This window comes from Rana temporaria, chromosome 2 (genome assembly GCF_905171775.1).
Source record: "Rana temporaria chromosome 2, aRanTem1.1, whole genome shotgun sequence".
NCBI lineage: Eukaryota > Metazoa > Chordata > Amphibia > Anura > Ranidae > Rana > Rana temporaria.
In genome coordinates, this window is record NC_053490.1 from 439,523,364 (window position 1) to 439,548,350 (window position 24,987).

At 42.1% G+C, this 24,987-nt stretch overlaps 1 protein-coding gene across 2 annotated transcripts in view; it reads left to right on the forward strand.

Annotated features, from left to right (window-relative positions):
• The window catches only part of INPP5K (inositol polyphosphate-5-phosphatase K), a 42,806-nt gene extending 18,117 nt beyond the window's left edge, over positions 1–24,689 (forward strand). Inside the window, exons 7-13 of one of the 2 annotated variants that reach the window (XM_040338390.1) lie at positions 2,105–2,214; positions 2,294–2,320; positions 12,540–12,732; positions 15,021–15,158; positions 20,151–20,234; positions 21,050–21,154; positions 23,360–24,689. In XM_040338390.1, coding sequence (XP_040194324.1) covers positions 2,105–2,214; positions 2,294–2,320; positions 12,540–12,732; positions 15,021–15,158; positions 20,151–20,234; positions 21,050–21,154; positions 23,360–23,455 — 753 coding nt within the window. In that variant the 3' untranslated portion in view covers positions 23,456–24,689. The remainder of the gene's footprint in view (positions 1–2,104; positions 2,215–2,293; positions 2,321–12,539; positions 12,733–15,020; positions 15,159–20,150; positions 20,235–21,049; positions 21,155–23,359) is intronic. The other variant, XM_040338391.1, reaches the window with a different exon arrangement.
• The last annotated feature ends 298 nt before the right edge of the window (positions 24,690–24,987 follow it).

Consider the following 24,987-nt stretch of genomic DNA (forward strand, 5'->3'; position numbering starts at 1 on the left):
GATTGGTAATGTTGAGCTATGTAACTATATCCATATCTGGAAGTCATTAAGACAAAACATTTTCTAGTTTTAGAGATCAGTGAGGGATTAGTATCGCTGTCGGATGTTTTGTGTACCTGTTAGGGAGATTCATCTATCTATTTGTCATGGTGATTAACCACTTGCTTACTGGGCACATAAACCCCCTTCGTGCCCAGGCGAAATTTCAGCTTCCGGCACTGCGTCGCTTTAACTGACATTTGCGCAGTCGTGCGACGTGGCTCCCAAACAAAATTGACGTCCTTTTTTTCCCCACAAATAGAGCTTTATTTTGGTGGTATTTGATCACCTCTGCGGTTTTTATTTTTTGCGCTATAAACAAAAAAAGAGCGACAATTTAAAAAATATATATATATATTTTTTACTTGTTGCTATAATAAATATCCCAATTTTTTTTCTAAAAAAAACTAATTTTTTTCTTAGTTAAGGCCGATACGTATTTTTCGACGTATTTTTGTAAAAAAATAAAAAAAAAATGCAATAAGCGAATGGTTTGCGCAAAAGTTATAGCGCCTACAAAATAGGGGACAGAATTATGTTTTTTTTTTGTTTTTTTTTTACTAGTAATGGCGGCAATCTGCGATTTTTATTGGGACTGCGATATTGCGACGGACGTATCGGACGCTTTTGACACAAATTTGGGACCATTCACATTTATACAGCGATCAGTGCTATAAAAATGCACTAATTACTGTATAAATGTGACTGGCAGTGAAGGGATTAACACTGGGGGGTGAGGAAGGGGTTAAATGTGTATCCTGGGTGTGTTCTAACTGTGTGGGGGGAGGGGGGTGACTGGGGGAGGTGACCGATGTTGTGTCCCTATGTACAAGGGACACAGATCGGTCTCCTCTCCTCTGACAGCACGTGGAGCTCTGTGTTTACACACAGAGCTCCACGTCCCTGCTGTGTTCCCGACGATCGCGTGTACCCGGCGGACATCGCGGCCGCCAGGTACACGCATACTCTGGGTTCAGAGGAGCGCGTGAATGGTTGTGCTAAAAATTGGCTGTGTTGGTCTTCCACAGCAAAAAGCAATGTAACTATACAGGGAAACCCTGTCTAACCATAGCCATGATTCTAAACATAGAGTTTTAAGCCTACACTATCACAGTGGACATAACCCAAAGAGGTTTTCAGGGACTGGGAGCCATAAAAATAGACCACAGCCCTGGACCTTAATAGCACCCTAAGGCTAACTACAGACATTGCTCTATGTGCCAAGATGAGACCCTAATACAGCATTCAGTGCCCAAAGCCCACAAACCTAACGTGCCAGCTCTGTACAGTGACCGGTAAACAGAAAAGGGATAACCAATCTGAAAAAATGCTAGATGGCCAAGGGCATAAGCCATTAGACCCTGATAGAAGTTTCAGGGGAAAAAAACTTAATGTTAAAAAAAAAAAAGAATACAAGTCCTGTACTGTATAGTTATCTCTAAATAAGCTTGTGTGGGTATTATCATACCATGTTTATGTAAATGTACTTTATAGAGTTTTTCTTGTGTTGGCTTAAAGGGGTTGTAAAGGTAAAAGTTTTTTCACCTTAATCCATCCTATGCATTAAGGTGAAAAAACATCCGACGGTGCCGCCCCCCCCCCCCCCTCGAACCCCCGTTTTTCTTACCTGACCCCTCGAAAGTCACGCGCGCGTCCACGTGATCCTCTTCGGTTCCCAGCCTGGCCGTTGATCGGCTAGGCTGGATGGATTGATAGCAGCGCAGCCATTGGCTGGCGCTGCTGTCAATCACAGCGGATGACGCGGCGCGCCGGGGGGGCGGGGCCGAGTGATACAGTTGGCGGCTATGACCGCTGCTGTATCACGGAAGCGCGCTCGCAAAAGCTTTCCACCATGCAAGCTCGCCTGCATGAAGGTGGAAAGCTTTTGCGAGGAGGAGCCGAGACAGCCGCCGAGGGACCCCAGAAGACAGGGTTAGGGGACACTGTGCAAAACGAGCTGCACAGTGGAGGTAAGTATAACATGTTTGTTATTTAAAAAAAAAAAAAAAAGTTTGCCTTTAGTGTTCCTTTAATTTCATTGATTCTTTTTCTTACTACTTTATAGTTAAATATTGCCAAGAAAAAAGAACAGTTTCTACAAGGTTTTATGGAAGGTCCCTTAAAATTTAAGCCTACATACAAGTTTGATCTGAACTCGGATGTGTATGATACAAGGTAAAATTAGAGGTGATGTAGACCTCTGAATATAATATAATTACTTTTAATGTTACTCATTTATATTTTTTATTTCTAGATGGAAGAAGTCACTGTTTGGATTTAAGTAAGAGTATAGCATTTTGTCTCACTAAACCTAGTTGTAGCTGTTACTAATATATGAAAATCTATAGAATATTGACATATTCAAACATTTAATTCATGGTATTTCCCATGTAGAATCTAAATCCTACTAGGCATACATGTTTAGGACTGGCATTGATGAAAATGTAATGTTGGTTTGATACATACAGCATTTTTTTTTTGTTAGGTATCTAGTATTAGAGTCTTGTATAATGCTAGCCATTGATTAAGGCATAAAGTTTGGAGTTTAAGTGATACCATTAATTGTCTAACTTAAAGTGGTGTTTCACCCTAAAAAGAAATTTCTAGCATGCCATCAAGCATACTAGCGCGATCTACAGTACACCTTTCTTTTATTTTTAGGCGCCGTACTCACTGTTTACTGCCGTAATGAAGTTTCAGACTCCCCGCGGGGAATGGGCGTTCCTATGCACAGGGAAGATGATTGACGGCCGGCTATGGCGCGTCACGCTCCCCGAAGATAGCCGAAATAGGACTTGCCTCTTCACGGCGCTATACGGCGCCTGCGCACAGACATCGGAGCTGACTGCGCAGGCGCCGTGAAGAGGCAAGTCCTATTTCGGCTATCTTCGGGGAGTGTGATGCGCCATAGCCGGCCGTCAATCATCTTCCCTGTGCATAGGAACGCCCATTCCCCGCGGGGAGTCTGAAACTTCATTACGGCAGTAAACAGTGAGTACGGCGCCTAAAAATAAAAGAAAGGTGTACTGTAGATCGCGCTAGTATGCTTGATGGCATGCTAGAAAAAATAAATGTTTTTGTAGGGTGAACCCCCGCTTTAAAGAGGAATTGCACTGCATCCAAGCACCACAAACCAAAAAGGCTATATCGTTCATTTTTAAAATCCGTTCCTGGAATTCCTGGAATCTATCTACCCCCTAGCTCAGGCATGCAGACAGGAGGGTGTGCATACTGAGAAAACCCCTCCTCCCCTCCTACAGACTCCAGGGACGTGTAATATAATTTGCTATGGCCTGGAAATAAAAAAAGTAATTGAAGAAATTTAAAAAAAGGTTTTAAACAAGTAAATATAATACATCTTCCTATTTATTTACTAGTGCTAGCAGCATACAGATTAAAAATATTTGGTGTTAATCAAGAAAGTGAAGTTCTGCTTTAGGCCCCTTTCACACTGGGGCGTCCGCAGCATCGGCGGTAAAGCGCCGCTATTTTTAGCAGAGCTTTACCGTCGTATTTGCGGGGGTATTCGGGCGCTTTTAACCCCCGCTAGAGGCCGAAAAAGGGTTAAAACCACCCGTAAAGAGCTGCTGTATAGCCGCAGTGCCCATTGCTTTCAATGGGCAGGAGCGGTATACACACCGCTCCTTCACTGCTCCAAAGATGCTGCTAGCAGGACTTTTCACACTGGAGAGACAGCAGCTTCTCTTTCAGGGCGCTTTGCAGGCGCTATTTTTAGCGTTATAGCGCCTGCAAAGCACCCCAGTGTGAAAGGGGTCTTAAAGTGGTTGTAAACTCAGAATAATAACTGCCATCCCGTCTGTTTTATCAAGAAAAAAAGTGCTGTGTGTCTGTTTTATTTTTATTTTATTCTAATCCTAAATACCTTCTTTCACAGCACCTATGTGCTGCCACTAAGGATGAGCTCTGGCGTGTTCGCATAGAACACGTGCAGAGCCCGCCAGGAAGTGTGCACGGCGCTGCGCTAATAACAGCCAGGGAGACATTTCACGATCCCTGCAGCCGAGCATCGGGACAATGTCTCCCTGGCTGTGATTAGCACAGCGCTGTGCACACTTCCTGGCGGGCTCTGCACGTGTTCTAAGCGAACACGCCAGAGCTCATCCTTAGCTGCCACGTGTCGCCCTCCTCTCTGCTTCCCCGAGCTAAGGAATGAGGAGGGAGGGGCTGAGATACCTCTCTGATGTCAGCAGGGGAAGGTCACGTGACCAATCATAAAGGTATTTAGGATTAGAATAACATTTTTTTTTTTTTTGTTATAAATGGTATTTTAAGCCACAGGGAAGAGCAGCAGGAGTGGAGGGGCGGGGAGGAGATCCCCTCGAACTGACAAGCGGAGAGGGAGGGGGAGCATGAGAGACTCAAAGCAGAGAGCGGGAAGAATGGATAAGCAGTCACGATTACCGTGGTCAGCACACACAGGGGGACACAGGAACAGGAAGAATCAACCAGGTATTTTACAGCATAGAAAGGAACAAATTACATGGCACAAGCAAATTTAATGCCTTAAAGGAAAATAAACTTTTTTTTTTCCCTTTTTAGGTTTACAACCGATTTAAGTTATTAAAGATGCAAGCTTTAAGGAACCCCTTAGGTCTCTTCCTCATGCATTATACAATTGTATACTGCCTGAAATATGTGCTATGGGGTTTCCGAATGCTTGCAACTTTAATAGCTTAAGTTAGTTGATAAAGGGTATAACAAACTTTTTTTGGAGATATATATAATTATTTCTAAAATAGATTTTACGTTTACAGATCAATAAACTTTAGATGAGTTTAGAAATAGAAAATAGTTCACTTATGTGTTCAATCACAAGTCCTGTAATTATTCTTTTCAATAATGAGTGTACTCATCGGAAATCCGTCTTTTATATGAATCAACCATATTCCACCTGAAAGATAAAATCAGGCTTGCAGTGGTGGGGCTGCTCTGTAAGCTAATAGGCTAAAGGTCAGGGTCATTAGGTGGGTTCACAGCAGGAAGGGAACACAGGCGAGTGTCGCCATTATCCGAATAAGCAGACACAAAATGAGCCGCTGGCAGTGTCAGCAGAACTGCAGGATCTGAAAAGTGTTTCCACCCCTCTTATTCTTTAGTTCCATATTGGAGAGTAGGGGTGGGTGGATCACATGAGTAGGAGTATTTCTTGTAGCCGATATATCTTTTGCTTGCATAATGTGGTTGGAGTTGTCTTTTAACTCAGAGAAGAACATTATCCAGGATAATGGTAACCAGTGACCCTAAAATGTATTACATTTGTATTTCATGTTTGTGACCTTTTTTAGATATTGTCATTGAAAGCATATTTATCTAGTCCGTTAAATGTCTGCTGCAAGTTAGTTTGGATTGTCTGGCTGCTGAATTTTCTATAGTAATCAGTTTGCCCCAGGAATAAAGTTATTTTTACATTTTTGTTGTCATTGAAAATAAATACAATGATTGGATATGTCTCTAGGGAAGTGTACTGTCTCCATATGTCAACTGCAGGGCTTAAATATTTAGAGCAGAGATGCGCCTTATCCACGGTTCTAAATCTAGCTAGCCTTATTCAGCATAAATAGCATCTTTTCGATATTCTTGAGTCTGCGTTCCGTTTACTTTGTCCTTTTTTTTTATAAAGGCACCTGGGCTGTAGGACATTGCTAGGTATTTGAACCAATATTTACTGCCTTTTGAATAAACGTCAGTTTTTTTTGTTTTTTTTAAAGGTTTATGTTTTCAGCCCAGTAGTCCTTTATGGTTGGCAGCAATAAAAAGAAAAATGCTGTTATGTGTTAAATTAACAGAACATATTGTGGACCTTTAAGGTGACTCCAGATGTACATTCTAAACCCTTACTATGTTTCCATTAAAGTGGAGTTCCACCCATAAATATAACATTACATCAGTAGTTTTAAAAAAATGTCATTAGTCCTTTACGAAAAAATGTGTTTTTTTTTAGATGCCTTCAAAGTGTTGTTGCTAGGCAGAATAGTTAATCTTCCCACTTCCTGCACCTAGGTGCTTAATGCTTCCTAACCTACACCGCACAGACTCCTGGGAATGTAGTGGGTGTAACTTTCCAGGAGTCTGTGCACTCCCCAGTCTCAAAGAATCATGTGACTTGGACAGCACAGGCGCTGAAACCTGATCTGACACTGCTTGTGCAGCACTGAGCATGTGCGGGATCTGCAAGGCTGAAATCCAGGAAGTCATACAGTCTGGCTTCATGATGCCCAGACTTAAGATGGACCCAGTCAATTTCTATTTTATATAGGGTCTAAATGCTGTAACAACCTAACAAAAAGGACCTTAGTTTACAGACTAACTTTACTAGAATACATTAAGCTTGTGTATTACAGGGGTATTTATATTTAAAAAGTGAAATTGTGGCCGGAACTCCGCTTTAAGAAAGCCCTGGCATGAAACCACACACACTGCATTACAGCATGTACTTTCTCTGAGTGCGGCTCACATCAAAACGATCTCATGCTCTGAGTAGATCTCTTAGTTTCAAGGCGGCTCATCTGTTTTTGACATGGGCACTGATTTATACAGGTCAATGGAAGGGAATGAATAAAAAAAAAATGCATGTTATTTGGAACCCCAGTGAGATCTGGAAAAGGACCCTAAGGCTGGATTCACACTTATGCATTTTTTGTGCTTTTTGCAGATTTGCGCTACAGCACGGGTTCCATAGGAAACCATGGTAAATGGACTGTAGTCCAAATATGCAAAAAGCACTAAAAATGCATAGGTGTGAACCCAGCCTAAGGCAGCTACAGTACACTTAAGCTACAATAGGATCCGTGTACAGTGTCTTTTGATTGTGTCTGACTCTGAACTTGCTTTCCCGACTTAGAAGGCGCTTAAATTCAGGTTAGAAGTGCTCGTGAAGGAACTCAGAAATATCTTAAACAGACTTGCAGGCTGGATACACTTGAAAACATGCTATGTTTGCACATCTATGCAAGCCATTGAACAGTGATACAAGCCGACAGATAAAATGCTCCTCAGGTGCTCATGTATGCAAACATCTAAAAGGCTCATGTGTCAGAGGAGTGTGCCCCCCCCTTTAAAAGAGCAGCTCCATCCAAAACACATTTTTCCATTCTAGGCATACTTCTGCAGGGCTTCACTGCCCCCTTTTTGTCCTCCTTTTTTTTTTTTTAGGTGAGACTGGAAAAGTTCTGTTTCCTGGGTCCAGCATGATCTTGACCTGTACTAAGCTGAAATGCTAAACTCTTGTTGTTACCTACAAGAAGTTTGTTCTTGCTCATCAGTGCTCATCCTATATCATTTCCATGTTGCTTTGGGGAGGGATTATCTCACCGGGATCCTGGACAGCAAGGGTGAGGTTTGGTCGTGCACCCACTCTGTCCAAAACAAAGTAATCTGTATTGGGTGAAGTTGCTCAGACTGATCAGCTGTAACTCTATGATCTTCCACCTAATATTGAGTAGGACACTTTTTTTGCCACCAAAACAGCCCTGACCCATTGAGACATGGACGCAGCTAGACCTAAGTATATTCTATTTGGCACCAAGCATTCAGTAGCAGATTCTTTTAAAGCAGGGGTAGGCAACCTTGGCCCTCCAGCTGTGGTGAAACAACAAGTCCCATGAGAGGTTGCAAGACCCTGACAATCACAGGAATGGTTCCTAGAGGCACTGGTATGATGGGATTTGTAGTTTCAGCACAGCTGGAGTGCCAAAGTTACCTACCCTTATTTTAAAGTGTTACTAAACCCAGTAATATGAAAATAGTTCACCCGCCCCCCTACAGTGCCCACAGCTTATACATTTTTTTACATTAATATACTGCCACTATATACCTTTTTGGTTGGACTGTATGCCACAGTCACATGATAAACTGCACAGTTTCTCCTTTGCTGAGAGTTCAGGAAGGAGGAGATTTCCATTGCAGCCTTTATACACACCCACATGTGAGATGTCACTATCATGTGACCTGGCTACCTCTGAGAATAAGTAAATGTTCTCTTCAGCATAAAAGACACAACTGAGCATGTGCAGGTCAGCTACTCTGCCTGTGTTGGCTGGCTTTCCTTGGGTAGACAGTGCAGGAAGGGGAGGATCTGTGCATACAGGATAAACAGCCTTTTTACACAATGCAGAGGATTAACCCCTTAAGTTGCACAGTGAGTATAACAAGCATGCTATTACTGGGATTAGTGGAGGAGGTGGTGCCATCCAGGGCTCATCGGACACTGCTAAACATCCTTTTGTTTTATGGAAGGAAAGCCATCCTGTTAAAATGGCGCAAACCGGAGGCACCTGAATTGCGCTTTTGGAAGGGCCTGGTCAATTCAATGATGCCTTACTATAAGGCGACTTACCTTTCCAGGGGTTGTGGGAAAAAATTTGACAAGGTATGGCAGGCTTGGTATAACTCTGACTTGACTGTCGGTTAAGGCCTGATGGCAGATATGGGTCGCCTCATGAACTTCACCATTTTAGATACTGGGTAAAATCGGGTGATGTGGGGTGACGTGATTGAATCCGGGAGAGGAATGGGAGGCGGAACACCTGTCAAAAGTCTGGTGGTCTCATGGGAGGGAGAGTGGGAGCTGAGCAAAAAGGGTGGGGGGGGTGGGGGGCTAGGGTGTTATGTTAACTTAGTAGCGGGGTGTGTAAGTCGGCCATGTTGGCCTTTCACCGGCCCAGTGTTGTGCTGGGGCGGCTGCCTTTTTATTTTATGTTGTTGTTTTTCTTTTTTTGTGTTATATAAACTGTCAAAATCAATAAAAAGAATTTTACAAAAAAAAAAAAACAAGCATGCTATGCTGCATATACAGACTGGTTTTACTGTTGTGAGTTTAGTAACACTTTAAGCCCTGTAAGTTGTGAGGTGGGGCCTCCATGGGTTGGTCTTTTTATTCCAGCACATCCTGCAGATGCTTAATGGATTGAGATCTGGACAATATTTAAGTCAATACTTCATAATCGTTGTGTTCCTCAAACCATTCTCGCAGTGTGGCAGGACGCATAGTCTTCCTGAAAGGGGCCACAACCATCAGGGAATACTGTTTCCATGAAGGAATGAACTTGGTCAGCAGAAATGTTTAGTTAGGTGGTATGTGTCAAATAAAATCCACATGAGTAGCTGGACCCAAGGTCGCCCCCTCCCCCCAGCAGAATATTGCCCAAAGCATCACATTGTCTTTGCCAGCATAGTGTATCCTGGTGCCATCTCCTCCCCAAGAAGGTGACGGACAAGCATCCATCCATCCACACAATGTAAAAGAAAGCTTAATTTCTCAGACCAGGCCACCCTTTTCCATGTATTTCCCTGTGGTCCAGGTCAGATGCTCATGTGCCCATTGTAGGTGCTTTTGCCCGTGGACATGGGTACCCTGACTGGTCTGTGGCTATAGCCCCATACACAACAAACTGAGATGCCCATTTTTATGCTTTCAATATATCATCTTTGGGGACAACGAGTTTACTTGCTGCTTAATATATCTCATCGACTTTCAGACACCTTTTGTAATGGGATAATCAGTCTTATTCACTTAACCTGCCAGTGGTCATAAAGTTATGGCTGATTGGCTTAAATGCCATAGAGCAGGAGTAATGGTGCATTTTCATGCCAGAAATTAATGGGAAGTGAAGACGGGTAAAGTGCATGTGTGATGTGCATGTATGTGGATAACATGATCAGAGGCCGCCTTCTAACATGCAATCGTGTACCATCAGCAGCTGCCTGTTTTACTCCCATTTGTTCATCATAACATAGACATATCTTTATCACTGTTTAAAACTAATCCATTATTTCTGTGTTTCTTGGGTAAAGGTTGATTATTATACAATAGGTATGAGTGGTAATAGTGTTTTCACAGACCTCTCTGCCCCAGTCACTCTGTGAGGCCAATAAGACTATCATGCTAAATGTTTAGTGGCCATACATGACCCTGTTTTTATAAGTGAAACAATTAAAATATAACTAAAGGCAAAACTTTTTTTGGTTTTGGATAGAATGCAGAGGGATTAGAACGCTTGTCAATTTGAATTGCTGTCTGTGTCCTCGTTATGGAGATTCAACCTCTCTATTTATCATTCTTACCATTATCATTGAAAGTCAAAGTAAAAAAAAAAATAAAAAAAATTTGGATTGTCGTAATAGAGGAGAAATCTTCCAATGGGCACACTACTTCTGGTGACGTGGGGGGGGGGGGGGGGTGGTCACCAAGGGATTGCCTTAATATGCCAGGATTTCTTATCACTTTCTGTTTGGCTATGGGAAGTAAAGGGAAATCTCTGCAATGGGACACAGATGGCAAAAGCAAATCTGACAGCAGTTATAACTCTTTCTTACTTTATTCAAAAGTTCTACTTTAATTCAAGCATCAATTACAGTGAGCAAGTGTAGGAGCTTGTTTTTGATGAGCTTGTTCCTGGCTCCCGCCAAATGTAGCATACCCCAAGAGCCGCTCAGGCTACACTTCCATGTTCATAGGGCATGTCTTCAAACGGAATGCTGTTTGCATTGTTTAGGCTGTGGCTGCCCATTTTTAAGCACTGCTAAGGTGCTCAGACCATACTAGGAACACCAAACAAAAAACTCATGCATGCCTTTTTGCATCGAGCAATAAAAAAGCTCTTCCAAACATCAGAAATGCTATTCATCAAGCATACAGATCTCTATGGTCACTTAAGGAACAAGAACTTTTTATGAGTACAAAAGGGTGCAGTCCCTGTATCTTGCATTCTCTGTATCCATGCTGTGGTTAAATCAGGGATAAGGATTACAGCATTTGCCAGTGGTAGTTTGAGTATAGCCGGGTACACACAACCATTATTTTTTGGGTAGCACAAAAGAAAAACTGACAGCTCCCGCTGAGCTGTTGTGTTGTGACGGGGTAACAGCCTCCTTGAAAAGAACATTATGATCGGCGCTCTCTGCCATTGGCTGAGAGCACTTGTCGAGAATCGGTCGGCTGCTGGTTTTCCAGCATGCATGTCCGACAGAAGTTGGCGGACGTTTTTTTTTTTTTTAACTGGCAAATGTCTCCCAACATTCTGCCCATGTGTATGGGGCTTATGTATGGGCAGATCTCTCAGCAGGATTTATTACAGATCTGAATGATAACTCCTGATTCATTTATGTGGCACATGGCCCTATTTCTTGCATTTTATAAAGAGTACTCTTTGCATACCTAAACCTTTAAGGGAACCTGTCGCATGAAGCAATATTACAAACCTAAATTATTTGTTGAAGAGCAAACCCTGAATACTTTTTCATGTCTTACAGTTCATTTTTTAAGCAGTTGGGTAGCAGCCCAAAATTGTGTCCAGATAATTCCGAGCTCTGCCATAACTATGACCGTTTGACAATTAAAAAAAAGCCCCATTATTTCCTGCTAATGCACTGTTATTGACTTGTGGGAGGGCCACAGGTTGAAGTTGTATCTAAATTAAACAACTAGGACAGCATGAGGGCAAAAAGACCCACTGGGAACCCATAAAGAGTTTGCAGGACATGAAATATACATTACAACATTTTCATTCCAAAAGGCCAAAAAATTACCGTTAAAAGGATAACAAATTACCTGATGAACTGCCATATGTCCAGTTTCTGCAAGCATTTCAGCCTGTTTTTTTTTTTTTATTGTGGTTTGTGACCCCGATATACTGTTATCATAAAAAGTAAAAAGAATATGCAAAATTTTGAGTTGTCTCTGGGACAGTAACAGAAGGGAAATCTTCCAATGAGGACACTAGTTCTGTTGACAACCAAGGATTCTCTTTTTTTTTTTTTTTTTGTTACTCACTTCCTGTTAGGCTATGGGACAGGAAGTAAAGGGAAAATCTCCCCAATAGGATACAGACAGCAAAAATAATAATCTGGGAGACGGTTCACACTGGGGCGGCGTGACTTCGGGGGCGACTCGGCAAGGCGTCCTGAAGACGACTTCAGAGGCGACTTGCAAAATTACTTCTGTATAGAAGTCAATGCAAGTCGCCCCGAGTCGCCCCCGAAGTCATACAAGAACCTTTTTCTAAGTCGGAGCGACTTGCGTCGCTCCTATTAGAACGGTTCTATTGAATAGAATGGGACGCGACTTGTCAGGCGGCTGAGTCGCCCCAGTGTGAACTGGCTCTTGCAGGGCTTATAACCCTATCTTGCTTTATCCAAAATAAAAATAAAGTTTTGCCTTTTAGGTCTACTTTAAGGAGTGAGCTAGCATGCTAGTGTTCATGTTAGGAAATCTCTGCAACCCATTAAGAGTGATTTTCATTCTCCACTGAAGAGGGAACAATCATTTTTATGCCCATCCTTAAATAAAAAAAGCTATGCATGGTGGTTCTTATCTTCTGTTATGATCATGGAAAAAATCTTCATGTGTTCAGTTTACAACTGAGTGCCACTAATATTATGTCTGGTGAGAATTATCGTAGAATTATCATAAACGTAGTTGCAGTGATCAGGGTTTGTCTAGACCCCTTGATGTATCCTGAATAATGTGTTTTATTTTCTAGTGGGAAAAAGAGAAAACCAGCCTGGACAGATCGCATTCTTTGGAAGTTGAAGGAGGTTTCAGAAAGTGAACAAGAAGAATCTGTTGGCTCTGAATTTGAGCATATCTTAAAAGCTCATTTAGAAAAATATACAAGCCACATGAGCTACGGTATCAGTGACCACAAACCAGTAACGGGAACTTTCACTTTGCAGGTAAATAACCCAAACCCTTTTTTATAATACCTGTACTGCTCAATTTTATTGAATGTTAACTGGTAGCTACAAACAAAATACAATTTAGATTTGGTTTATTGTCCAGAATCTTTTTTAAATAACCAATTTTCTCCTGTTAATGTTTTTATAGCCAAACTCTAGCAGATAAACACACATAAATGCATTTCATATATGACAAAATCATTAAAAGCACTATTAAATTTGCTAGTAACGGTACCTAAACCTGCACTGGGGAGGAAGATATATGCTGTAATGAACACGTTCTAACAAGAAACCTGCATGGACTAGATAATCAAGTGGGAGAGCTATAGGAGTCCATTCAGCCATGTATGTATTCATTGTTTATTTCATCAATGGATATAGTAATAAATTAAAAAGATAAAAAAAGTAAAAGAGCCAACGATACCACTATGATTCCCATGGGTGTGGAGGGGTTAACGCCGTCCAGAGGACCAGCTGATAGAGAATGGAGGGGCGCCAATGTCCATGCTGTGGAAGCTGGAAACCTGGTCCAAGGGATCCCTGATGGATGAGAACCAGAGCACCGAAGTGCCTGAGAGATGTCATTACCACCCACTGCGGGATGGTGTGCGCCAGCCAGGAGACCCGGCTGGGCTGGGGATCCAGTGTCGCTGCTTTTGAAAGTGTCACTGTTGGTCGTGGTGGAATGGTAGAGCCAAGCCGGGGAGCTGAGCTGAGAAACTGGCATGCCTGGATGACGTGCAGCACCAACAGGAGGTGTGAGGAGGAGATAAAAGCCTATGAACCAGCATGGAACGCAAGCTCGTCTGTTACCGTGATGAGGCATTTTGCGTACATGCGCTTTGTCAAAAGCCTAACTAGAATGGGGAATGTAGGTTACCAAACTGTCTTTTTGCTGTCTGGCAGGGCTGTGTAAATCTCAGGACTGGGTGGACAGAAATACAAATCCTTTAGGAGTTTAACCACTTAACGACCGCCGCATGTACATATACGTCCACAGAATGGCACATACAGGCAGATGGGCGTACCCGTATGTCCCTGCCTAGACGTGGGTCGGGGGTGTCCCCCCCCCCCCCCCCCCCCCCGGTACATGCGGTGGTCGGAAATCGTCCGGGAGCGATCCGGGATGAAGGGGCGGCTATTCGTTTCTAGCCACCCCCTCGCGATCGCTCCCCGGAGCTGAAGAACGGGGAGAGCCGTATGTAAACACGGCTTCACTGTGGCGGCTGCATCGAATGTGTCATCCCTTTTATAGGGAGACACAATCGATGACGTCAGACCTACAGCCACACCCCTCTACAGTTGTAAACACACACTAGGTGAAACATAACTCCTTCAGCGCCCCCTGTGGTTAACTCCCAAACTGCAACTGTCATTTTCACAATAAACAATGCAATTTAAATGCATTTTTTGCTGTGAAAATGACAATGGTCCCAAAAATGTGTCAAAATTGTCCGAAGTGTCCGCCATAATGTCGCAGTCACGAAAAAAAATCGCTGATCTCCGCCATTAGTAGTAAAAAAAAAAATTAATAAAAATGCAATAAAACTATCCCCTATTTTGTAAACGCTATAAATATTTCGCAAACCAACCGATAAACGCTTATTGCGATTTTTTTATATATTTTTGGGGGATATTTATTATAGAAAAAAGTAAAAAATATAGAATTTTTTTCAAAACTGTCACTCTATTTTTGTTTATAGCGCAAAAAATAAAAACCGCAGAGGTGATCAAATACCACCAAAAGAAAGCTCTATTTGTGGGAAAAAAAGGACGTCAATTTTGTTTGGGAGCCACTTCGCACGACCGCGCAATTGTCTGTTAAAGCGACGCAGTGCCGAATCGCAAAACCTGGCCTGGCCTTTAGCTGCATTTTGGTCCGGGGCTAAAGTGGTTAAACAGTTTTTTTTTTTTGTTTAACTGTGTATTTCACTACTTGTGTAAAGCGGGTCTATGATTTTACCTAGGGCAAATTTTTAAGTGAAAATTAGGATTTGTTTTACAGGAAAAACTGTGTATTTGGGGGAATTTGTCAAAGCTAAACAAAAGCAACTACATTTTATATAGCATTGATCACGAACCCTTAAAATCGCCTACTAAAACCAGCTACAGCTTTATTTTGCTACTCATTGCTTTGTCCTTTTGAAAAACTGTATGTCATTCTTTAATATTGTGGTGAATTTGTCAGCAGTCCTGCCCTCCTTTAATTTGCATTAATTTAGGAGACAGCTGAATGGGAAGCATGTATTGTTCATCTTTACACGTGACTTTTATGTGCTTTGCAGATGAGGCCTCTTATCCTTGAACCTCCAGTGACTCTAAGAGCAGAGGGAGAATGGAATGCGGACCATGACTCTCTCATTAGCTATTCTGTGAGCAAGGATTTTCCCAGCAGCACCTGGGATTGGATTGGTCTTTATAGGGTATGTAGGCAAATTATTGTATTTTAAGTTTGAATGCATGTACAGTGCCTTGAAAAAGTATTCATACCCCTTGACATTTTCCACATTTTGTCATGTTGCAACCAAAAACGTAAATGTATTCTTTTGGGATTTTATGTGCTAGACCAACACAAAGTGGCACATAATTTTGACGCGGAAGGAAAATTAAAAATGGTTTTAATTTTTTTTTACAAATAACTATCTGAAAATTGTGGTATGCATTTGTATTCAGCCCCCTTTACTCTGAGGTCTTCGTACACACGACCGAACATGTCCGCTGAAACTGGTCGCGGACCAGTTTCCGCGGACATGTCCGACCGTGTGTACGGCCTAGCGGACAGGTTTCCAGCGGACAAAAGTTTCTTAGCATGCTAAGAAACTTGTCCGCTGGAAACCTGTCCGTCGGACATGTCCGATGATTAGTACGACTCATCGGACATGTCCGCTGGTTATGACATATAACCAGCGGCCCGAAATCCCGCGCATGCGTCGAATTGATTCGACGCATTCGTGGAAGCATTGAACTTCCGTGTCAGAGAACCTTGGTGTCTTCTACGTTACCGCGTTCTCTGTCCGTGGGGATTTTGGTCTGATGGTGTGTACACACATCAGACCAAAAGCTCCCAGCAGACATGTCCGATAAAAAAAGGTCCGCGGACCGTTTTCATCGGACATGTCTGCTCGTGTGTACAAGGCCTGATACTCCTAACAAAATCTAGTGGAACCACCTGCTTTCAGAAGTCACCTAATTTTTAGTCTACCTGTGTTTAATTTAATCTCAGTAAAAATACAGCTGTTTTGTGAATCCTTCAGTTTTAAGCGGGGTTAGGTAATAAAAAAATATCCCAAGCTTTGAACATTTTACAGAGCACTGTTCAATCCATCATACGGAAATGGAAAGAGTGTGGCACAACTGCAAACCTACAAGACATGGCCATCCACCTAAACTGACAGGCCGGGCAAGGAGAGCATTAATCAGACGCAGCTAAGAGGCCCATGGTAACTCTGGGGGAGATGCAGAGATCCACAGCTCAGGTAAGAGAACCTGTTCACAGGACAACTTTTAGTCGTGTACTCCACAATTCTGGCCTTTATGGAAAAGTGACAAGAGGAGGAATCCATTGTTGAAAGAAAGCCAGAAGTCCTGTTTGCAGTTTGCGAGAAGCCACGTGGGAGACGCAGCAAACATGTGAAAGAAGGTGCCTTGCTCAGATGAGACCAAAATGTTACTTTTTTAGCCTAAAAGCAAAATGCTATGTGTGGTAGAAAACTAACACTGCACATCACCCTGAACCCACCGTCCCCATCGTGAAACATGGTGGTGGAAGCATCATCTGGGGGGCTGATTTTCCTTCCGCAGGGTCAGGGGAGCTGGTCAGACTTGATGGGAGGATGGAAGGAGCCATATACAGAGCAATCTTAGAAGAAAACCTGTTAGGCTGCGTACACACGATCGGTCAAAACCGATGAAAACGGACTGAAGGACCTTTTCATCGGTCCAAACCGATCGTGTGGGGGCCCCATCGGTCAGTTATGCTTCGGTCCAAAAATTTAGAACTTGCTTTAAAATTCAACCGATAGCCGCCTAACCGATCGGTCAAAAACCAATGGTTAGTACGCACGACCATCGGTAAAAGTCCACGCATGCTCAGAATCAAGTCGACGCATGCTTGGAAGCATTGAACTTCGTTTTTTTTTCAGCACGTCGTTGTGTTTTGCGTTTTTTAACCTATGGTGTGTAGGCACATCAGACCATCAGTCAGCTTCATCGGTTAACTGATGGACTGATCGTGTGTACGTGGCCTCAGGCCTCGTACACACGACAGAGTTTCTCGGCAGAATTCACCGAGAAACTCGGTCAAAACCCGGATTCTGCCGAGAAACTCTGTCGTCTGTACAGTTTTGGCTCGATGGAGCCGCCGAGGAACTCGACGAGAAAATAGAGAACATGTTCTCTATTTTCTCGTTGTCCGCGTTGTTCTATGGGAGAAGGCGGCCCGCCGAGCTCCTCGGCGGCTTCATCCCAAAACTCGACGAGGAACTCGACGTGCCAAGCACGTCGAGTTCCTCTGTCGTGTGTACGGGGCCTCAGAGTATGCTAAAGACATGAGACTGGGTCGGAGGTTCATCTACCAACAGGACAATGTGCCTAAACGTACAGCCAGAGCTACAATGGAATGGTTTAGATCAAAGCATATTCATGTGTTAGAACGGCCCAGTCAAAGTCCAGACCTAAATCCAATTGAGAATCTGTGGCAAGACTGGAAACTTGCTGTTCACAGTTGCTCTCCGTCCAATCTGACAGAGCTTGAGATATTTTGCAAAGAAGAAAGGACAAAAATTATACTCTCTAGATGTGCAAAGCTGGTAGAGACTTCCCCAAAAAGACTTGCAGCAAAAGGTGGTTCCACATGGGGGCCTGAATACAAATGCATGCCACACTTTTCACATATTTATAAAAAAATAAAATTGAAAACCATTAATCATTTTCTTTCCACTTCACAATTATGTGCCACTTTGTGTTGGTCTAGCTAGCACATAAAATCCCAATAAAATAAATTTACGTTTTTGGTTGTAACATGACAAAATGTGGAAAATGTCAAAGGGTATAAATTATTTTTTAATTCACTGTACATAGAACCCTCTTAACAGATATTGAATATTGAATTTCGGTATACCTTGTTGTCAGGGTACACCAGGCTACACTAGGACCAAACAGTTGGTTTGGCATAATTCAGCTGTATTTTTAGCTTATTTATTTTTTTAGGCCAGGACAGGTTTTACTTTAACAGATTCAACTTTCTCTGGAGCAGCCAATCTTAAAGTGGTACTAAAGCTTTGTGGTTTAAAAAAATAAAATAACAAACATGTCATACTTGCCTCCACTGTGCACTTCGTTTTGCACAGAGTGACCCCGAATGTCCTCTCACCCCCTCTGGGAAGCTCTTTCCCGAGGGGGATAACTTACGGGCCAATGGCTGTGCTGCTATTAATCTATCCAATGAAGAGCCAAAAAGCCCAGGCAACGATTGAGCGTATTCGCAACACTGGACTTTCCAGGGGTCAGGTAAGTAAGGGTGTCGCTAATCGTCGAATGTTTTTTTACCTTAATGCATAGAATGCATTAAGGTGAAAAAAACATGTACCTTTACAACCCCTTTTAAGCTGGCCAAACATGATCCTGTTTGTTTTTTGTTTTTGTTTAAAATAAAAAGGGACCAAATTCCCCCATCCACAGAATCCTTCCCGCTGAGTATTTGCATTCTGACAGGTAAGAAACTACATGATCCGTGCTGCCTGGCTATAGTCGGCGGCACTGGTCATTCTGCAAAATACCCAATTGGCTGGTTGCACACAAGTTGATCGATTAGATTGACTTTTGTGTACAACTAGCCTGCTCATACATGGATCGAAACTCAGATGATCCCTGCTGGACTGTCTGAATTTTGGATCCATGTGTGGCCAGCTGTAGGCTACCTAATGATGCATGTGGAAGTAGGATGTGCAAGGCAGTCAGTGAGGAAAAAAATACAATCTCATGTGGCACTGTGATGGGTCAAAAAAAAAAAGAAAGCAGATAAAAACATCTGAATTTTGAAGTTAAGAGGACTAATAAAGTTATTTTGCAATGCATTAGTGAATGTGTGTTCGATAGCAACATTTATGCCGCGTACACACGATCAGAAATTCTGACAAGAAAAGTTTGATGTGAGATTTTGGTCCTAAATTCCGACCGTGTGTAGGCTCCATCGGACATTTTCTGTCGGAATTCCCAACAACAAAAATTTGAGAGCTGGTTCTCAATTTTTTTCGACAATAAAAGTTTTTGGAAATTCCGATCGTCTGTATGCAATTCCGCCGCACAAAAAAACACGCATGCTCTGAATCAAGCTGAAGAACCGCACCGCTTATTGAACTTCATTTTTCTCGGCTCGTCGTCCGTGTTGTACGTCACTGTGTTCTTAACGGTCGGAATTTCAAACAACTTTTATTGTGACCGTGTGTATGCAACACAAGTTTGAGCCAAAATTCCGCCTGAAAAAAATCCAGTTTTCTTGTCGGAATTTCCAATCGTGTGTACGCGGCATTAGCTTTTCTGACTTCAGCGAGTGAACCTTCCCTGCTCTCGATGGAGTGATCATTTTACCTGCTATTCACTATATTGGATGTTATCCTAGTCAGTGAGTAAACTTGTGGGCAGTGACCCTGGTTTTCATGACAGTGGAAAATTGTTTGAGAAACTACTAACATGGGCCTGTCCAAGAGTTACTTTCCTGCTTGTGAACTGAAGATTCGGACAATTTGTAATAATAACAAAGAAAAGTTAGTTTGGATTTCCATATATCTCCTCATAACATTTTTGCTGCAATTCAGTTTGAATGTCATGACCATTTTAAATGTCTTAAGCCTCGTACACCCGACTGGTTTTCCCAGCAGGAAAACTGCCAGGAGAGCATTTGGCCAGGAATCCCGGCCATGTGTATGCTCCCTAGCAGTTTTCCCGACAGGAAAACTGCCCGGGAAAAATAGAGAACCTGCTCTCTATTTTCTCGTCGGGATTCCCGGCAGAGTGTTTCCTGCCGAGAAAACCGGTCGTCTGTATGCTTACCTCCCGAGGTAAACCCGCGCATGCTCGATAAGACTTTGACGCATGCGCGGTAGCATACAAGGTTAGTGTGGGGTGTAGCAAGATGGCGGCGACGGCATCGAATGTGACGAGCGCTGGCTCATCGAAGTCAACGAAGTCACCACGTTCTTGCCATTCAAAAGAATGCCAGTTCTTTTGAGTGGCCGTCTCTATGCACGACTTTGCAAGGCAAGCTTGCCAGGAATCCCATCAGAAAAATCAAGTTTTTTCCTGATGGGATTCCCGGCCGTGTGTACAGGGCTTTACAATAGTTTTGCAACTTCTTTCAAAAGAAAATTTGCTTTTTGTAGCAGATTGTGCTTGATCATTTTTTTTTTTTTAACTAGGTTGGATTTAGACATACAAATGATTATGTCACCTATGCCTGGGTTAAAGATGATGAAATTTCCTTCAGCAAAGACTGTAACCAGGTGAGTGATGCAGTATTTTCCTTGAATGTTGTGTGTATTTTCAGATATATTCAAGGTTTATCATTTTCTCTGTGACATCTTAGTTAGTGTGGTAACATCAGTCACTGTTTCCTTATTCAGCTGACCTTCCATTCTGAAGCTCAGAGTTCGGATCTCCACCACGATCAGTCTGAGTGTCTGAGATTTACATTGAAATGCATTATGCAGGCAGAGTTGCTTAGATGTGGAATGGAAGCTAATGAGAATGGTGTGTGTAATTAGAACAGTAGGCAGAATGAGAGCATATGATGACTGATCGTTTTGCATCGGACTCTGCAAAGCATAGTAGAGACACCTTAAAACAAAGGTTTTATCTTTTTATGACCAGGCCATTTAATACTATGTAGCACTGCGATATTTCAACTGGTAATTGCGTGGTCATGCATCCATCTTCTTTTTTTTTTTTCACAAATAGAATAAATAGAGCTTTCTTTTGATAGTATTTAATCAGCACTGGGAGTTTTATTTTATTTTTTTGCAATATAAAGGGGGGAAAAAAACAAAAATTTTTTAAAAAATAAAATTTTCACTTTGTACTATAAAACCTATCCAATAATTTTTTTTTAAAAAAATTGAATTTCTTCATAAATGTTGGCTATAATGTATTCTGTTACATGTTTTTGGTGGAAAAAAAATCACAATAAGTGTATATTGATTGGTTTGTGTTAAAGTTATCGCATCTTCAAACTATGGTATGTGTGTACACTTGTGCATTATGTGTGTTTTTGGATTTTCATGGGATTTTGTTTTAATTTCAGTGTTTATTTATCTTCTAGGTTTACATTAGCGCCGATGAGATTCCTCTTGATGGGGGAGAATTTCTATTGTGCTACTTCTGTCACAATTTGCAGTGTTTGGCTGGTATTAGTGACTCCTTTCAGGTACATCGCTTTACTGTTTGTGGAAATATTAATACTTAATAATGTGTACATTGACCTTTTCGGTAGCATGATGGAAAGAACAAGGAGAGGTGTAATGTAAAGCAGTCAACCGGAAGTCAGCTTTATGCAGCTGTGAGTAGGCAAGCTGATGGTTTCTGGCACATTTTTTACGTATTGTACTCTTTTTTTTATTTTTTTTCACATTTGCGGTCTGTGACACATTTGTTGGAAATGCTTCATTATTCGATTATATACAATAATATTCCCTCCCTTTTATAACTTAATTTTTGTGTGTGTGTGTGGTTTTTGAGGTTCATCTGTACAAAATAGAACCTGTCGATTCAGAGAACAAAATGACTGCTAGAATCTTCCCATGGTGACTATAAAGTGCAACCACTTTAGATGTCCATCTACTACAGTTAAATGGTAGCTATTTTGAATGACCCAAGCTGAACCAGCTGAATTTCAGTCCCATGTATGGGCCCGCTTTAGTCTAAGTGAGAGATAAGAAGAACAGCAATGCGCGATCTCAGTGTAGTATACGAAAACCTTAATTGAGCTAAAAAGACAAATGGCAATTCAACATTGTCACACTTAAAATCAGGCTCATCACGTAGTAAGGGCTTCCGATTGGCAGTCTCAACAACAGGGAGCTTCAGACTAGGATGGGAATACTGAATGGGTGGAGACACCTGCAGGACCATAAGAAAACACCAGGGGGCAGCATTAATTGTACTGAGAAATACAAGTAGATTAGCAACTCGCATGGAAAGAAGAAATATCACTGTAATCCATGAGCGGTTGGCTCATGCATTTGGCATAAGGAGCCTCTTCCTACAACGTGCAGCCTGCAAAGTCAACAAGATGGCGGAGAGCTTCTTGTGGGATGCAGGGCAGACGAGAAGTGATGATGTCGGGGGGTGGAACTATGCATTTTAAGGATGCCCAAACCTCTTTCTCAAGCTAACCTTAAAGGGTCACTAAAGGATTTTTTTTTTTTAGCTAAATAGCTTCCTTTACCTTACTGCAGTCCTGGTTTCATGTCCTCATTGTTCGTTTTTGCTCTGATGTTGCTGTAATTCTCTGTTTTGGACAATTCCTGGTTGTCTGTTTCCTGATCACCACAGTACTGGGAGATTTTAGTTTCGTTTTCAAACCAATACTGCTCTATGGCACTGTCCAGCACAGATACAGCATAACATGCTAAAACGAAACTAAATGCAAAAACGAAACTAAAAAACTACAGGTACATTATATGATTGATTTTTATCTATTTTTAATCGTTTTTAAATGGAATCAACTAACTATTATGTCTCTATACCCTGTAAACAGTAATTTCAGCTTTAGTGACCCTTTAACCTAGTCTAAGTGATAATATCAGAATAGTAGTGAGGGCTTCAAACAATGAATTGTACCGTCGAGAGAACTGAAACAAAGAATAAAACGCCCAAAAATTTGACTTCTTTCTTGAGACCTAACACCTTTAAAGTCCCATTTTTCTGGAATTTTTTTCTTTGTTTAGATACAATTTACTTGGGATGTGGTTTTACTTTTTCCACTGACATACATATACTGTATTTGCTGGCGTATAAGACTACCTTTTACACTTAAAAAAAATGGCCAAAAAGCAGGGGTCGTCTTATACGCCGGGTCAGCTTTGGCTACATACAGTATATACCGCTTAGCCAATCCCGGTGAGCGATGTATTCAAATGAATACACAGCTTGCTCAGATTGGAGTAACAACCTCTGCCAATCCGAGCAGGCTACATACAGTAGCCTGCTCGGATTGGCTTTGAGAGTCAGAGAGGCGCTGATGATGTTACAGCCTCTGCCAATCCAAGCAGGCTTTGTATTCGTTAATAGAATACATCGCTCGCCATAATTGGCTCCAGCTCCAGCAAGAAGGAAGAAGAATATGGCTCCAGAAGGAAGAAATATGAAGCATCGGAAGGGGGGTCGTCTTATACGGTAAGTACAGGCAATAAATCTTAAAAAAAAATTAAAATTAGGGGGTCGTCTTATACGCCCAGTCGCCTTATACACCGGCAAATACGGTATATCCTTTTACACGAGAGAACTAAAAAAAATTGTACAATCAACACAGATATGGTCATTTTCAAGAAATTGCTGAATTCTATTTAACGGTTGTCACAAATGCCTGCTGAACTCATTTCCATCTTTTGTATGTTTATATTTCATATAGATCCAGCCTGGTCGGACCTTACCGGGAAAAGATGGGTCGCAGGAAAGCACTGATGATTCCACCAAGTCAGACATGTTTATTGGTTCTGGGTTCTAGGGCTCCATTGGCATGTGGAGAGGTCCTGCCAGTAACGCTTGCCTATTGAGTCCACTTTTGCTTTGTAGCACCATGGTGCCGTGCCGAAGTGGAGCGAATGCTTTGCTGTAATGTCAGCAAAATAGCAGTTTACATACTCAGAGGAAACTGTCCCAGAATGCATTACTCTAACACTGGATGAAGTAGAACATATTGGACTAGTTTTAGTTTTTAAGAGGAAGAGTTTATTTTGAGATTTTTATTATTATTTTAAATGATGAATGCTTGATGAGTGGACGGTTTAGCCTTATGCATCTTTCAGCCTAAAGCCATATCCTACAACAATCAGCACCTGTCTCTTGGATCATTGATAGCTGGATCACAGCAGTTAAAACCCTATTTTCCAGAATTTTCCAGTTTAGTTTACAGTGCATTTATGTTTACAAGCAGGCATCTGGTTCTTACGGTTTACAGAACGTTTTATCATGACACCTATCTGTAAAATATTAACTTGTGTAGTCATAAAAAAATCTCTGCTCCTCTGTATTTTAAATCAGCACGCCTTTTTAGGTAGGTTTTTTTTTTTTTTTTTTATATGCAAGGCCTCGTACACACAGCACTGTTGGCAGCAGTGCCATCAGACTAAAAAACCTATTTGTTTTAGAACTAGCTGCAAATTGAATTTGAGATAGCGGAAAATAATGATCCTCACATTACCATGGCAACACACTACCTACAAAAATAACATTGCAGCAATGTTGCACTGGTACCATTAATTCTGAACTCTAGGCAGATATGTAAAAAAAACGACCGTTTCAATTTTGCAGTAATAAAAAGTCTCTAAATATATTTTTAAATATAGCTAGTATATAAATTCTGTCTACATATTGGCTCCTGCAATGATGTGCGCAGCAGGTTATAGACTGGGGGAAAGAAGGGGCAGTACTGTGAGCCAGTCAGGTTGTGCTGGATTGCATTGCAGTCAATCTAACATTGGGAGCTTGTGGACAGGAGTGTCAATATAATCGGTCTACTGATTCTACTTTGTCCTTTTTTTGTAGGCTTGGAACAGCAAGGGGACTTAGCCAGACAAACACATATAGATTTGTTTTTTCCTTTCAGCCTGAACAATTAAAAATATCTAAGAGATTCCTCTGTTGAATCTACTCGGCATGTATGAACAAATCTCCCACTCCGGGACAGCTTCAGTGACAGCGGACTGCCGCCCCCCCCCCCCCCCCTGTCTCTCCCTTCCCGCAGCGCACACCTCTCCTCTCCCTCCCCGCAGCGCTCACCTGGGAGGAACAAAGAAGCAGGGGGAGGAGCAGAGGGGACGACAGAGGAGCATGGGGGAGGGGACAGACAGCTGACTCAACAGCTATGGCCTGGGAGTTTCTCACTTCTGCCCAATCTTATCCCATAAGGGGGGGCACCAAACTGATTCTTTGCCCCAGGGGAAATAATGTCTAGCTTACCCACTGGTACTGCCTATAAGAGTATCAGTACCATCCGTTCTACTCTAATAAAGTAGTGGCTAGTGAAGGGGGAGAGGG